Source organism: Caloenas nicobarica, chromosome 6 (genome assembly GCF_036013445.1).
Source record: "Caloenas nicobarica isolate bCalNic1 chromosome 6, bCalNic1.hap1, whole genome shotgun sequence".
Lineage (NCBI taxonomy): Eukaryota > Metazoa > Chordata > Aves > Columbiformes > Columbidae > Caloenas > Caloenas nicobarica.
Genome location: NC_088250.1, coordinates 26843179 through 26860379, shown reverse-complemented (window position 1 = coordinate 26860379; position 17201 = coordinate 26843179). Strand labels below are relative to the sequence as shown.

General features: G+C 38.7%; 1 protein-coding gene across 1 annotated transcript; it reads right to left on the bottom strand.

Annotated features, from left to right (window-relative positions):
* Positions 1-1028: 1028 nt before the first annotated feature.
* Positions 1029-17144, bottom strand: PECR (peroxisomal trans-2-enoyl-CoA reductase). Its single transcript, XM_065637701.1, has 8 exons — positions 17017-17144; positions 13863-13996; positions 8151-8316; positions 7417-7498; positions 5068-5164; positions 3807-3917; positions 3099-3210; positions 1029-2976 (listed from the first exon to the last, which is right to left on the bottom strand). Exons 1-8 carry the CDS (start codon positions 17129-17131, stop codon positions 2888-2890), a joined length of 906 nt encoding a protein of 301 aa, XP_065493773.1. The 5' UTR covers positions 17132-17144; the 3' UTR covers positions 1029-2887.
* Positions 17145-17201: the final 57 nt, after the last annotated feature.

Below are 17201 nucleotides of genomic sequence, written 5' to 3'. Positions count from 1 at the left end.
GCGTATTACAACTGTACAGTGCAGCAAACATTTAAGTTTCAGTGTTTGGTCAATAAATCTCCTTGATTCCTGCGATGGTTCTTCAGTCTTTTTCCCACAGTTGCATTCACCTCCCTTGTAAAATAAATAAATAAAATCAAATCCTGTTCTCTGAACTTCAGATACCCAAATCTTATACAGGTCAAGGATGTTTTGTTACCACACCCATTTTTTTTTAACCTCTCAATGTCCTTTGATCAAGGGCTGTTGTTATAACAGCGTGGGAAGAGCTTTGCTACAGCTGATACTATCTGCAGCGCTAACAGCAGAAAACCGAAACATTCATGCTGCCAGCTGACATAACACTGGGTTTCTGCAAGATGCTGCAGAACTGTAAAAATAATTTTAAACTGCATAGAAATGGACCAAAGATGCAAAGACCAAAATAAACCCTCTATTCTGAGAATTAAACCTCATGTTTTCCCTAGTGCAAGAAGGGAAAAAAGAAAGAGAAAAAAAAAAGACAGACAAGAGAGGCTGTGATCATTGCAAAACTATTGCACTAAAGGATTTACTATCCTAATATCTAACATAATGTGATAAACATTTTAATATTGGGCACAGTAAGCCTCAACACATGGGAGGCATTAGTATGACTACTGGGAAAACAAATAAACAAACCAACCCTACACAAAACAGAAGACACTGATGTTTTCCCTTCTCTTTTTGAGGATGTATTTTCTGTATTCTTACACCATACTTACCACTAGAGTATTCTGAGTATACTCTCCCACTGCACTAAGCTGCAGCACATTATGGCTCCACACATGCTGGCTGTTTCAACTTTTTGCCAGGGAAAAAAGCCTCTTCTGAAGAACTGGCTTAGGTCTCCTGAATACATTCATTGCTTTGCTGGAAGTTGAAGAACACAAGGTCAAATAAAAGTTCCTTGTATTCTCTGTAAGTGGAAAGGTTTGTTATAATTCTTACTTGTGGAGGAGTTTATTAATTGCAGACTGAACACATCTCCCACACAGGAGAACGCTCACCTTTCTAATGTGCCATTTCAATGAGATGAGTGATGCATTTCACCATCATTATGCATAAACTTCCCCTCTTTATGAATATTCAGACTCCAGCGAAGAGGAAATTCGCAATAGGATAAAATAATTATTTCCAAGTTTATGCTGTAGAGAACAGCTCAGGGATATCGTAAAAGTAACTTAGTTTTATCAAATCACTTCCATTTCACATCAAATCTACAGTCCATACATTTCATAGAAGCTCAGAGTCAAACATGAAAGTAAATTCCACAAGTCTCAAGCCTGTTCATGTTTAACCTTCTTTCACAGAAAGATGTTAAGAATGTAGAAATAACCTCTTAACAAACTAAGTAATTTCACTTAAATGCTAGGCTTCTAGAGTTAGTCACCTAACAGGTGCATTTTCTTCCAGGAATTCTCTTGCAGTGTTTCCTGAACTAATATTTGCAATAATCAAAATATATCTTGCACAACAGGTTTGAAAAAAGCTGATTTTTACCTCTGTACAAATTTCTCACAAAGACATAAATAACCACCCAGTTACTAAGGAAAAAGGATATATCAGGAGGAGAACGCACTTTGGCTCAGACCCCTTTTTCCCCACAAAACTGGCATTCAGATTTCCATGAAAAAGCCATCTTCATGTACCTACATAAGTTCCCATATTTTAATGAAAGACACAAAAGTCAAACATCTTTGCAGAGAACAAACTGGCAAAGACTCTTACAATCAAGTACTAAATGAAGTACTAAAAAGGTTGCTTCTATAGCAGCAACTTGATTCCACAAATTTCAGTTGTTAGAACAAGTACAGTCATCACTTATTTTTTTAATTTTGATTAAAGTTATCAGACATGGGAATATTTCCTTATCGTTAATTTTAAAACTGAGTAATGACAAATATAGCCTCTCAAAGGGATACGTTGCAAGATTTCTGTTTCTTAAATGGAATCTCTGCATTGATCACATGAATCACAGCTATTTGAGAGGCACTGATGAACAAAATTGTGTTACCATTGTAAGACAACATGTACGGATAGAAAGTGTTTTAACTGGTAAATGAAGGATTCCATGTTTTCCTTTAACAGTACAGCATGCTGCAGAAAGCACTGCAATATACACCGCAGCTTTTCCTTCGAGATTTTTTTATGTTAAATTGTTGAATCTATACTGTTTTCCATCTCTGTATGTTAAAGCTTAAGTTTATTATCTGATTATTCTGTTATCAAATTTAAGTTACAGTCAGCTTAACTCTATTATGCCGTTATATCTGCAAACAATTCACAACATTCCCAATATGATATGCCATATTAGTTTGAAACATTAATAACAATATTCTGCCTTATTTTTAATTATTTTCAGAGAAATACCTACTTTACTTAGTCTTTAAAATAAATGTTGAACACTCAGTGTGTGGCCAAGCAGAAATAGTGTGGAGTTAACAGCTACCTAAAGGCTTACTGATGCAACTAACAATAACAGAGATCTAAATTACCTTTTCTCAAAATTCATACAGAACAGATGGATTCTGAAACATTCCCTCTCTACCCCATTCACTTCAAAATAAGTATTTTTAAAATTCACTTCTAACTGAGATTCTTCATTACTCAATGCTTGTGCAGATGGAGAATTTGTCTTTTACACCTTCCCTTCTGAAGAGACTGGATGTTTTCAGGGCAGCAAGTGTTTTCAGAGATATACTATGTACAGGCTTTCAAGTTTTAAATATAAACCAACAAAAATCCAGACACTCAATGTAGTTATGTTTGAGCAAAAAAAATTATATTACTGAGAACAGTAAACCCAAATCACAAGGCAAGATTATCAGCAAGTGTGCAACCAGGAGTAAGGTGAAATCTCATTCTTTTACAGCTTTGCCTTGAACTTGCCAGAAAGCAGCTGTTTAAGCATTTCAGAATTTTTTCCTTCTGGTGCTGGGGGCCATCTGTCGTGATCTGAGGAAAGCAAATAAAACAACATACTTAGCTGACTGAGAAACTAGGCAGTTTACTTTTGTGTCCTCCCATTGCCCAACTTCAGTCACTGGAAGGACATTATTTTGGAGCCTGTTTCTTACCAGGTATTTCTAGGGTATGGCTATATAAACTTTGGCCACCATCCACAACCATGGTTATCCCAGTTATGTAAGAAGCAGCTGGAGACAATAGGAAACACACTGCAGGAGAGATCTAACAAAAGAATGACAATTTTAATCTCTCTTAAGCTGCTGGGAATTGTTCATGTCGAAGACATTTGTAAAAACTTTTACAGGGAAGACATAGCAGCGCTTTCTACTCAGTAATGAAAACCGTAACAGTCTTAAAGCCATCTTTCCAGCCACAAACATCAAGCATGTAACAGATAAAAAACAGTAAGCTCTCAAAGATCAGCATCAGATGCTGAAAATCAAACAGAAAAGTTGACCAGTTTATCAAAGATGCACATTCTTGGTGGAAGAGAGCTAAGCACTTCTAAGATACACTTTTTTTTTCACATTAATATTCATTCTTTCAGTCCTCCCTGCTGGAAGTCAACCTGATCAGAACTAATGTCTACTATGAAACACTTCAGCTGTAAGAGGCATCTAAGTTAAATTTTTAGTGTCACAGTGACTACTGGTTAAGTCTCCCACTTGGCACTACTACACATTACTACAAGCTTTTTTCTTTTTTAATATTCAATCACAGTGCAAAATTAAGTCTTTTTGTTGTTGTTGTTCTTGATATAATGAAGTAGCTTCAAAATAGAGGAAGAGAAGTATCACAAATGTTCTGAAATACATTACCTCCTCAGGAACTGCTGATCTCTTGGCAGGAACTTTTGCTATGCTCCTTAACCACATCGTTGTACCTTGTTCTCCATAGTTTGCAACAGCAGTTTCTGAAAATACTATTCCCTATTTTAAAAAAGCATAGTGGAAATTCAGTTCTGTTGTATAAGTTTAAACGGTGTTCATTGTAAGATTCTGAAGTTGTAATTACTGGGATTCTCTGTGGGATTAAACTATCTAAATGGCACTTGAATGCAAGTTTTTATATTTAATGGAATAGTATAATTTATACAAGAAGGTAATTTGGCTGCTAGCCACATCTCTGTTCAAGCACAATAATTCAGATTATTCCAATTCTCCACTGTCACTTCAATAACTATCAAGTGGAGAGTAAAAAGAAGAAACTCAAAGACCATTTTGAAATTGTATGCATTTCATATTAGCTTACAGAAGAAAACCACCAAGGCCCAAGAAAAAGTTCTCAATACTTTCTTGTACAATCTCTAATGTCAAAGCTAGGGCTTCTATATAACCTCTGTATCTGCAGCACCATGCACTAGAAAATACAGCAGGTCTTTCCATACAGTTATTTAAAACAACTGCTACACACTACCTACTTCCTCAGAAATGTGGCAGGCATATTTTAGCTGACCTGCATAGTGGTTTCCTGTCTGCATATATTTGATAAGAAAAAAAATCAGAACACACATTTTTACATTCAATTTCTTTGAGAGAAGGTCTGCTCCAAATACAGACTTTTTCTGCCTAAAACCAATCTAATTTAACACATAGAAGACAAACTAAAAGACATTATATGACACAGTTAGACATTTTCAAAATAACTTTGTAGACACAGATGGAAGCCATCAGCATACCTGAACCTCAAACAGAAAAAGTTGTGTGAACTCAGAAATCATGTAATGATTACAGAGACATAAAACATTCAGTAGTTTTATGTCAAGGGTTTGTAAGGCAGGTTACCATCTCCTCCAAGGTATTCTCTCATTTCATTACACTAGAAAATAAACCAAGAGTGCCAAGTCAAAGCAGAAAGCTAAAGCAATTTTATCCCACATCTCTGGCTTGTCATCCTAACAGTACAAAATAATTTCAAATGACCTGAAGAATGTAGATGAAGGAATTATAAATAAATATATCAATAATCCACAAACAATTACAGGCTATAGATGTTAAAATCTGAAAGTTTTGGTCTGAAAATTTTAACCATGAGCACATACGATGGCTAAGTTTAATCAGATCGTTTGCCATTACTTACAGGAGCAACGCTGTTGATTCTTACTCCGCTGTGGGCCCATTCTAAAGCTAAAGTCTTGGTTAGGTTATTCACGGCAGCTCTTGCAGCTCCTGTGTGCCTATTGAGAAAATAAAACAAAAGAAGTATCTGTTCCCTCAGCTAACAGTGCCCAATATTAATTCTACCACAGCCTCACTAGGGTAGTCAGAGTAGCTTTCTATGGTTGGGCCAACCACCTGAGATAGAGATTTTCCAGTTTGTAAGTTTGACCATAGATTCACAGTTTAAACAAGCTATGCTACAATTTCCTGTCATTTCTGGCAGTACTTATCATCTCTTCCCCAATGTGACATGAGGTCAGCTACATTCTACTGCAGAAGTGGCTTATAAAATGAAAAACAACAGGAGACAAAGTTCAAACTGTGTAACACTATGAAACATAGGCTGCACAGGTACAGCAACACTTGAAAAGACGGTGGTCTGAAAAATGGTTTACATCTTCTGACAAACATGATTCAAACCAGCTACTGTTCAAAAATTATTATAGGCAGATGGAGATAGAGATGACCATAGCCAGAGTGATCTCACACACCTTGCTGCTGTAGGAAACTAGTCTGAAATGAATACCAGCTTGAACAAATGCAAACCAAATTACTGCAGTGATTAATAGCAGGCAGTGGGACTCAAAGAGCAATAGAGTTTAGTTCCTTTAGCCTAGCAAAAGAGAGGAGACAGATAAGATAGCTTCTGCAACACCAGAAAAGGAATAAGAAAAATTTAAGAAAGGCATAAGAAAACCTGACTCATTCAGGTTTTAGATCAGACTTCTGTTTCTTAAGCCTGACTTATGTTTAGGCCAGAAATAAATCATCTCCAGACACAGTATGAACACACAAACTTGACTAGTTTTATGCTTAAAATTAATACTTACGAAAACTGTATCCAGTGATTTCTGGCATGAGCAGTGGCTGGACTTGTAAAGGCAAGTCTTTTTCAATAGTCTCTTTCCAAAACAGGTATCAATTCAGCAGGAATCTAATTTGAAAGTAGTTCTGTCTATCCACCTACATCCACACACAACAGTTTTTTTGGAAACTTTTTTCCACTGTTACTCAGAACTAGGTTTTCTATCTCTTGGTTCGACTCTCAAATATAGCTTCAGCCTATTTACCATCACAATTTAAGCAGAGTGGAGAAAAGCAGGTAACTGTAGTTCCAGCACCACCCTGTGGATCTCTAAATTTATTTTGTACTGCCAAGAACAAGCTAGTGAGAAAATATCCTGCTGTTGGTTGAAAATTTGAAATTTTGAAAACTTTCAACCCTGAATCAGGACAAAGACAGGTAATGTAACATTTACTCAAATTATATTTTCATATTTTCTTCAATAGAAATTCACTTTCAAAGTTAAAAAAGGTAGTTTCAAAGAAGAAATTCCATTTTTTTCAACTAAGAAACTGTCAAAATGCAGCATTTTGACAAATTCAAAATTTCCTTTGAAAATAAATAACCGAAACAATTCATTTTGTGAAAATTATTTCTCTTTCAACACATTGGAATTTTTTTGGTGGAAAAGTTTCAAATCAGAGGACTCCTGCTCACCTCTGTTTTGAGGGTAAAGAAATTTGAACAAATATAGCACACATATGGATATGGAGAGGATGCTGCGTTTTCATGCAGACAGCTGTGATCATTTGTGTCACTATAAAAGAACTACAAATGTAGTAATATGTTTGTACCCATGAGCCTTCTCCCCAGTCAAGAAAGGAGCAGAGCAAATAGAACTGATTCTCTGTGTCAGAGAAACTTCTCTGAGAAAGATGGCTACAAAGTGAGGGTAAAAAGGAAAATGCGCAAGGGAGGCATTATGTGACCCGAAAGATAAAGCAAAACCTGTAACATACTAGAAATGTTCCTCCTACTCCCTTACTACCAGTCCAACTCCCATAACTCATTACTTCACCCTCAAGACCTGTGAACTGACAGCAGAAGAGGAAAACAACAGGTGCCAAGTGTTTGCAAACCCTCTAGAAATTAGAGAGAAAACAAGCAAATGTTACATTTCAGTGCACCTAGTCCCACTATCACAGCATTCCCAGTGGAAGCTTCACTGGCAAGTCTTGCTTCATAGTTTCTTACAAACAAGTTGACAGAGACCAGAAATGTTATTTACTCCTGTAGTCTCTACTGAAGTAATAAAATACATACATACATACAACCAAAGGATACTCTTGCTCTCCCTTGACCTAACTACTGTATTTCTATACTGTATGCTGGATTTCTATATAAAATATAAAGTATTTAGGAGCAATTAGTACTTCCAGGGGAAAAATACAGGAAAATGTAAAAATAAAATAAAATATATATTACGACATTCCAGGAAACCCATTTCTCACAGCAGCAGTAATGTTGACAATGACTCCTCCATGTTCCTGCATCCAGGCGTTGTACACTGTATGAAGGAGGAAGATATCCTATAAATATCAGGAGAAATGCATACAAATGAACTTGCCAACTGGGAGCCAATTCTGGAGTTTTAACTTCAATTACACTACACAGATCTAGACAAACAATCTGCTCTTTGTATCACAGCCTCACCACTGGAGTGGTGAGAAAACAGGTGTGGTCTGGGTAAGGCTCAATGTTTGTCAAGAAGCCTTTTGGTGGAAATCAAGATCTTACACTTCCACATAAATTATTTTCATTTCCACATTCCTAATGCTGTCTGAGAATCATGCATTGTACTTAAATTTAACTCTAAATTTACATCCCTGATGGGAGAGGAGTCTTTCCCTGAGTTACACACAGGGACTACAGGCTACAGAAGTTAAGTGGTTTTCCTGTAGTCCTTTGAGTATCCAAGCTGACTCCCTAAACCTGGCCTTAACCAGAAGATCATACTTGCCTAAATGTATGTTTGGATATATGAACAACTGTAACGTACAGTTTAATGTAAAGCTTTGGGTGAGATTCATTAAAATAAATACCCACTGTCAGAGAAGTGTGTGAAAAAAAGAAAGTAGGGGAACTTTACATGTCTTGTCTTCTGGTATCACTGTAAAAAACCAAAACAAATAAAAAAAAGCTTAATGTTCAGTCCTTACCTGCTTTGCAGCAGTAGAAAGTGCCTGTCAGATTTGTGTCTATCACAGCATTCCAGCCTTTTGCACGGATGGCTTCAGAAGGACTTGCAAATTGGCCCCCTCCATTATTCACCAAGAAGTCAATCTTCCCATGCAGACTCAGTGTAAACTTCACCAAAGCTTCTACCTGAAACAATATTTGTTAGTATGGTATGCTGATTAAGCTATCTTAAGAAACTCTGTTGCTGTTTCTACTTGTCGCACCATGTTCTCAGGGTAATTTAAAAAAAAAACCAAACAAACAACAACAACAACAAAAAATCACACACACCAAAACAAAACAAAACCACACCAAAACCACACCAAAAAAAACCAAACACATATCAATTCTGCTTTTCGAAAGCCAGCAAAGGCTGGCAGGCTCTCCAGTGACAGCTCAGATGGCTCCAACTGCAGCAATCTTCACGACGTCTTCTGTGTTGTAGAGAAAGCATTGTTGCAGTGCTTCTCCCAATTACAGTAAACATGGTGACAGCAGTCACCAGCAGAGTGAGAAAGAGAGAGCGGTAGAACACATTTAAATCACAGTGAAAACTAAAGAAGATTCCTTTCTGTTCCTAAATATTCACAATTCACACAAAAAGAACTTCATTTAAAAAATCTACTAAAGACTCTCTCTGGAAGCAAAGCAAAACTGCAGAAACTATAGCGGACAGTTTAGGACAGTCTTCTGAAAAAGACTGAAAAGAACAAACTCAGGCCCTTCAGACATAACCAGAAGACTGGAGCTCTTCAATAAGGACTTTTTATGTGTGACTGCAACTCAAAGGTATTATACAGTAGTACACTTTCACAGATAACTGAGGTGACAGTACTTGCTGACACAGAGAAAAAGGAGAACTGTCCACATGCATTCACAGGTCACCTTGAACTTGAGTAAAACTCAGCAGGCAAACTACCCACTACAGCATATTAGAGATTTGCTATTTGGGGACTAGCACTAGTAGGCATTCTTACACAGTGATAACAGGTATTTTTACTTCATGTTATTGCTGTGTTATTTTAAAGCAAGACAACAGGAATCTCTTATCCACAGCTCCCCACCAAGCCACGCTCTTCCACTACAGGCTTCACAGAGACAGGCATTAAGTATTTATAAACCAATTGAGACTATGCTAAACTATAAAGTTTATTGAAAAAGAAAAGTTACTAGTGAACTCAGACATAAGGCAAGTGCTAAATAGTACTGTATTGAGTCCATCTTGAGAAATCCTGTTTGTCTGATGTCCAAGTAATAGGTTTTAGCTTTGAGGTCTGGTCCAGCAGCAGTTATTGTTGCTGGAGCTCTAGTATGGAAAGGGGACATGGTACAGAATTCTGAATTGCTGGTTGCAAGAAGAGCAGTGGCCTACTAAACGTGCAAGGTTTTATCTTCCACTTACCTAGATATGTCTTCTACTTATCTAGATGGCAAACAAGAAATGTTTGTCCAGCACATATAGCACAAAGGCTTTACAAATTCCTCATCTCTTTCTTTCCCTGTCAATAGATAATGCTGTAGCTCAACATTTAAGACACACAAACATGTGCTTCCCCAACCCAACACCTTGACAACAAAGATTAACAGAAAGCTCTTTTCATAAGGGAAAAAGGATGAGGTCTTTCTCCTCCACTCTAGCCACCATTACACTGAGGCACTGGAATTAGTTAATTACATCCTTGAACTTCAAAAAAAGAGCTTGGTTTGGAAAGACACACACACAGCTGTCTGCCCTGCATCTCAGCAAGAGCAAACTGATCTGCTTTTGTTATATTCAACACATGATGTAAGCGGTTCTAGAAAACATCCAAATAATTAAAATAACTTCAGCTTCATAATCAAAAAGAATCTATATTGATCGCTACATACACTCCAGATCACAGGGTAAGGGACAGGTGCACAATCACTGCTTCAGGATAAGGTTCCATGAAGACAAAACATAGAAACCTCAGGTGCTCTTACTGAACCCTCTATTCATCCATTTTAAAAAACTGAACGGGTTTGTTATCCTTTACAAAACATTCAATGGAAAACTAGCCAACAGCAGCAGCAGCGGCAGCAGCAAACTGACAGGTTATGCAATGGCTGAAAATTCTCCGTCCAGAAATATTATGTCTTGCACATTAAACAAAAAGTAAGCTTTGCTAGAAAGCAAGAAGGCTTCTGAGGATGAAGCTTAAGAGACTTAAAAATGTGAATTTATTAAGCTGTTCTCATGAGGTATGGCATCAGCCTCTGTAGCAATTAATTCACCGCACTTTCTTTGACTCTTCCTAGGCCAGAAAGAGCTTAACAGATATATTGCACTATATGATGAGGGATGAATCTTCTAATGCTTGAATTTCACAGATCCAAAGTAGGGCACACAAGAGGAATGAGCTGTCTCACCTTCAAAGCAGGTCAGTTACTTTAAGACTTGCAACAGAAGGCAAAAAAAATCATTTGGTAATTTTGAAAGCACTTCCATCGTTCTTAGATCTCTATTCAAAGTTCCTCCCTCCAGTTTGCCTGATTATAAAATTAAAACCATGACAAAATTCACAGGGGCCTTTAGAGAAATGCAGAACCACTGATGGAAATGGAGGGTTGAAAAAAAAAAAAACCTGCATGCTACAGATGGCTCGTTGCTACAGGTGATCACGGTGTCTTCCTTTAAGAGAAAAATTTACTCTTAGAAAGGTGTCAGTGTCAAAGAGAAGAATATAACAAATTCATTATGTAGTTCTTCGGGAAGCTTTTTGGGCTTTGAGGCTTGTGATGGATCAGTTCTGACATCTAAGGAGGCCTGAGCTCCCAAGTTTTTTCCCTTGCTGAAACCTTCATAAGGTATTTCTCCTTCACACATTCTATGGTACCTGGTATGAGAGCTGAGAAAGAGGATGTAATGACTCACAGGGAATACTTTTAGAGGCTGTGCTCTCTACCCAACAACGTGCTTCCGTGAATTTCTGAGGTACCTTCTCTTTGATCACGCTAAGCTGAAACCAGACAATGAGTTGTAAAGCTCTTAATGAGTACATACAGAGCCAACACAGCTGTACAAGTCTTGTTTCTTTCAGGAGGGAAGCCAAAAGTTTAAATGCCTTCTCACCTCAAATTCCACTGTAGACAAGAAGGTAGTCCTGTATTTGTAAAAATACTGAAATGAGTTAGATTGCTGTGTTGCCTCTACTCAAGATTTAGCCCCAAGGCTAGAAAAAGTCTTCACTACATCTTCTACTAATCCATGTTACCAAGACTCAAAGTCCCAGGCACTAAATTTAAGGTTAAGAATGGAGTAGGTTTTGAAAGTGGATATACAATATTCTTTACTAGAAGTAAAAGCCCAAAGGTACTTTTGCTCTAGTCTCTGCAAGACAATCAAATGCAAACTAAAAAAAACCTACTCACCATTCCTGCTCTTAGAAAATATAATAAATAAGAATTGTGAGCAGTGGGTTGCAGAAAATCTGCCACATCCCTCAGTTCTAAGTTCCGACAGTTTTTAGCAGTGTAAGTTACCGATTGTTAATTTGAGTTTAGCTTCAACTTACAAACACTAAACACCTAAGTGTGAGGAAGTACTATGCTCAACACAGATTTAAAAGCTGAAAATTACTGTTGGACACATTTCTGGTCCACTAGTAATTTTAGAAATTAAGTAAAAATTGGACAGAATTTAGCAATCTTTGAGAATCTCAGCATTAAAGAACTAACAGAGGAGGAAAGAGCCAGAAAAACAAGAGCTAAAAACCAAAAATCACAGAGTTTCTCTAACCAGTAAAAATATCTACTCTTGGAGATGGACATGTGGAATGGATGAACATTTTTTAGTGGGTACACTTAAGTTCTTATGTTAACATGCAACAGAAATTGCATTCCTTATTCAAAACTTCCACAAAAGACTTACAAAATTTTCATAGTGTTTTTTTTCTGAATAGGACTTAACAGAAAGAAGCAAGAGCAGTTGGAGAACTAAAGTGAGTCAAACTAGGAGACTGGGTCAATGAGTGAAACATTCAAGACTGGAGTTTGATCGACCTTATTCCTCTGAACTCTCTCTTCAGTAGACACAGCTGTGAAATGACAATGGTTTATGAGAACTTCCACTGTCGGAAGGCACCTGATAGAGGCTTCTCCAATATTGTAAGGAATATCTAAGGAAGTTCTGGTGTATCTGTAAATAAGCAGAGCTTAAAACTAAACTTGGAAACAAGACAATTCTATGATGAAACTGCAGGGTAATACCAAATACAGAAGTTTCTCCATATATCAGCATGGCTACCAGTAACACAGAATAATGCCTGGACACTTCACGCAGCTCCATAAAGGCTTTAAAAGCACCTTCAAGAAAGATTCCAAAGCCATCTAAGACTGTTTTGTCAAACACATATTTAGCCACACTTAACAAACAGGAAAAGAATGAATGGTAAGTTTTTTTAGTGGAGATTATCTCATTCAACCGTCCAAGCCTTCTACCATCCCACAGAACACTGCAGTTCCCCCTAAATCATTTTTAAACTGATGCAGAAATAAGATTCACCTGCAAAAGGTTTTTAAGCATGCGGAGTCTTTTCTGCAAGAACAGTGATGTGAAAGAAGGCTTAAGCCTCTCTCTTTACCTCTTTTCTTTCCTGTAGCTTTAATCTTGTAAATTGCCCTCTGACATCTGTCATAACCTATTATGTTGCACTGCTGATGCTAGTAAATACAAACCTAAAATTTACTGGTAGGTGAAGTGACATACTGCACAGCCTCAGGGTTCATCTCCTTCAGGAGAGAAAGTCTAAGTATATCACTATAAATATTTTACGGCACGAGCTGTTCCATGAGGGAAGAATTTTATTTTTTACTTGCTTTATGGTTGTATATTAGGATATTTCGAGAATCTACATAGCTACTGAACGTCATTAATATTTCTTTAAGTTATGCTAGAATTTAACACAGAATTTGAAAAGTTAAGAAAAATGTAGCAATCAGTGGTTACTGGAATACTTTCTAGCTGCCTGCAATAGGTTCAAAGTCCAACCTGATGCTGGACTTTTAAATGTTTAATTACAAAGATTTTAAAAAATAGGAGGTGAATGCAGATTTCTGAAGAACCTGGATTAAGCACTTTTGCTCTTGATCTTCCACTTGTTGTAATATGAAGACAAAAGAAAAAACTTAACTGAGATAGTAACTGAGTTTGTAATTGTAACTAAATTATAATTGTAAACAAAATTTGAAACATGGCTAAAAATATCTGTGAGGTGTTTTGTTTTTTTTTTTTGCTTTGATACAAGCAAAACTGACAATGCAGGGCACTTGTGTCAAGCCACAAGCAATGAGATTCCGTTCTATGACTCCCTGTCTGAAGGAACTATTCTGAGGTCTCCATCTTCACACGCTAACGCCCCCTCACTGCAGTCACAGAAATGTGACACAGAACCATGCTAAATGGGCTCCGGCTCAGCTGTGCAACATGCCAGTTTCCGAGACCTGCTTCTCCTAGAAATATCTGAAATACATACGCACGGTCAGAAAAATATTTGCAATTCCAAATGTTTTCTTGCTTGGGTGGCTAACAAATGGTCTTCTCTTGGAGAGCACATCTTTATTTAGATCTAAGCCACTTCTGAGAAGGCCAGAAGAGACCTTTGGAGATCTGTGAATTTATATACACAATATGCTTTTGACACATTAAGCCCCACAACAAGATCACTAGTCTTTACCTCCTCTTCTTTGCGGATATTGCACTGTACAGGAGTCGCTTTGGCAGGATTCATGGAAGAAAACATAGCATTCAGTTCTTCTGCAGCAGCTTTTAATCGGTCAAATTTACGAGAGGCAATAACAACACTGCAACCTGTAGAGACAAAATGAAACAACCTTCAGCTAACACGGTTAAAATTACAGTTATGCTAGGTTTTTAATAACATCATAGAGATAGCTTGTAGGATGTTCATTTATTAGTCACTGACTAGAAGAAACAGTGTTGAAGTTCTTGCAGGAGAGAGAAATGACTGATATCAGGTGCTTCTTAGCAACAAGATCCCACTGTGCCACGAAAAAGGCAATCAAAAAAATGTCCACAAGATTCCCTCTCCTTCCTGCAGAAGGGAAGATAGCCTGTGAGCTGCAGAGTCAGCAAAGTAGCTTTCAGACATCACTTTTGCTGCCTTTGCTCACAGCTGCCTCATTTATCAATTATGTGATTTAAAGATGTTTCAGCAGGTCTTGATTACAAAAAAAATGCTTGCTCCTGAAACCACAAAAATAATCTTACCGTATGTCTGGCTGTAATTTTGATTAGCGGTGAGCAAATGTAATCCTCTGCTTTTTAACCCTACAGAGGCTGAAGGAAAGGATGACAGCCTCACGAGATTAATTCTTATCTGCAGACTACAGACAGCAGGAACAGAGGCTTCTTTGTGGCACCGCCACACGCTGCAAAACCCTTGCTCAGAAAGGAGAGGAAAAAAATAGGCAACAGCTCAAACCTTCTGGGTTTTTTTTTTCAGCACGTAGAGGCAGAAGGACTCATTCTACAGAGAAAAACAAGGCAGGTGCCAAATTAATGGCAAACACTGACACTACAACTAGTCTAGTTTCTTCTGTCACACCAGCGGACTCAGGACAGCTTTAAGGCTTCAGCAATTGCTACTACACAGACTAAAACAGACCACACCAAATAAATTCCTAATGCAAATCCAGTAGGCATGCAATGTCATATTATGGATAAGCAAATGACTAGCTTCCACTGCCATGCAGGCAAGGGGGTCTTGCTCCCAGTTCCCTCCTTCCATAATCTGAGCACCCAGCAGAAGCCATCCCTTCCTCATACCAGCTCAGGTGCTCATCTGCTTTAACATAAACCAATTAAACATTATCAACCAGCCAAAAAAAATGTTACCAGCTTGCCAGGTGCTTTTTTTTTTTCTTTGTTGCTATTTTACTGAGTGGAATTTGGCCTCTCATGTGATCCAACACACACTAGAATCAACTCAAAATAATTACTGAGAGTAAAGAGCAGCAAGCTGTTCATTTGGCTCATACTGTCTTGTGAAACTATACATAAAACTAAAAATAAAATAATAAAAAAACCCAAACCAAACCAAACAAACAACAGAGGGGCTGAATTCTTCCAGAAGGAATTGCTGCAATTACATGTCCCTAGGAATGGGAGCTCCACCTTTAATCAGTGGCCATCTTATAATAATACATGTAGATATTAGTCTCGAGGTCTCCTGATTTTTAAATTAAGAACTCCAGTCACTTACACAACCACCTGACTAATGCAGAGTAGATAAAATGGCACACACAATTACCAGTTAACACAAAATACTAAATCACAATAGCACAGTTATATTTATCAACTGAAGTGCTTATTAATACCCACATTGATAGAATAAGGTCCAGTAAGAGACTGTATTTTTACTAAATATGCTAACTGGGGGAGAGGGAGATTCTAACTTACTGAAGAACACTTGATAGCTACTGTACAAGCTGACACCACTTATTTTTCTTCACAGAGAATGACCAGACCACGTCCTGATAGGGTCAGAGGGAAATGGTCACAAGTTTCCAGATGAAAGGTTTAAATCTGTCCAGAAGGCTTCAGAGGAGACTGGTTATAAAAACAACATACATCATGACTGGCATTATCTGTCACTGCTCCCTCAAGCATTCTCTGTCCAGCCACTCCCCCCTCCAAAAACAATATAGGCTAAAGTGCAAGGCACACCTGGAAATAGTTACTGGTCATCTTCTTGTCAGGAGTAGCCAGTAAGTCTGCAGGTGAGGAAGGTTACTCAGACTTAAACCATAGCTCTTTCTTCACTTTCTCACATATGCTTTGTAGAGACTTGCAGCCTTGTTTTCTATTTAGGATGTTACGGACACACACTTTTGTTACTTGTATTTTGCTTGAGAAAATAATGCAGCTCAAATTAAGTACAATTTTAAGGTAACAAGAGTAACACCATCAACCAACAGCCTGATGATGCTTAAAAAGCACCTCTTTAAGGGTGCATGTAAAGACACCTTAAAAAAATGCTTAGTTCCCCAGTAATACAAAGGTGACAGAACCAGCCCTCCCTTCAGTTCCACAGAACAAGTGGAAAGCTGGGGTGACAAAGTCCAGGAGACGCAGAGATGTCTCCCGGCACAGTGTTAACAAAGAAAGCTCTTTACCACGCAGTGAAATGGCGCGGTGCACGTTTCGACAGTGCGAACCACAGGCAGTGCGGCACCGCGAGGCACAACGCTAGCGCTGGGGCATCCAATAATGATAATAAACATGACCCAAAAGCATTCTGATGCCGATGATCCCTAGCACTTACGTGGAAACCTGCAGAAAAGGTGTTGCAAGGGGGATGACTTGAAGATTGCTTTTCACTCCAGATTTTACCATTTCTCTGTAATCAGCACTGAAAGAAAACCCACAAAGTGCACAAAGTGCACCTTTAACTTCAGGACATTCCTGTCACAAGCGCTGAGAGAGAAGCACCATTTCTCTAAGCTTACTGTGTGGACGACAGTTCAAAGGCACTACTCTGCAAGACTTAGTTCAACAACCAGATAAATCCTCCAGCTAAACAAGACGAAAACCCACTGAAGAGGGAATACATGAGAAAGGGTTGGGGTTCAATATAACTTCACTTTGACTGCTGTAATTTAAGTGCCGCATCTTTTAAGTGCCAGCGGGTCAAACGACACAGCCCCACATCAACCCCACGTCGTCCCCATCGCTACGCACCGGCTCCTGTCACAACGTCCCACCCACGAACCCCTCACAGCCCCGCTGTCCGGGCGCTCCCCGACCCCATCTTCCGCCTTCCCCTCACCCACCCTGCAGCGGAGCCCCATCCCCCGCCCCGCGCCCACCTAACGCCAGCAAGTCGGTGGCGATGGCCTTGCCGATGCCGGTGCCGCCGCCGGTGACGATGGCCACCCGCCCGCGGAACAGCCCGGCCGCCAGCAGCCCGCGCGCCGCCGCCATCTTCCCCCCCCTCACCCCGCGGCTCGCACAACGGCCGCCGCCGCCGCGCCACGTGACGAGCAGCCCCGCC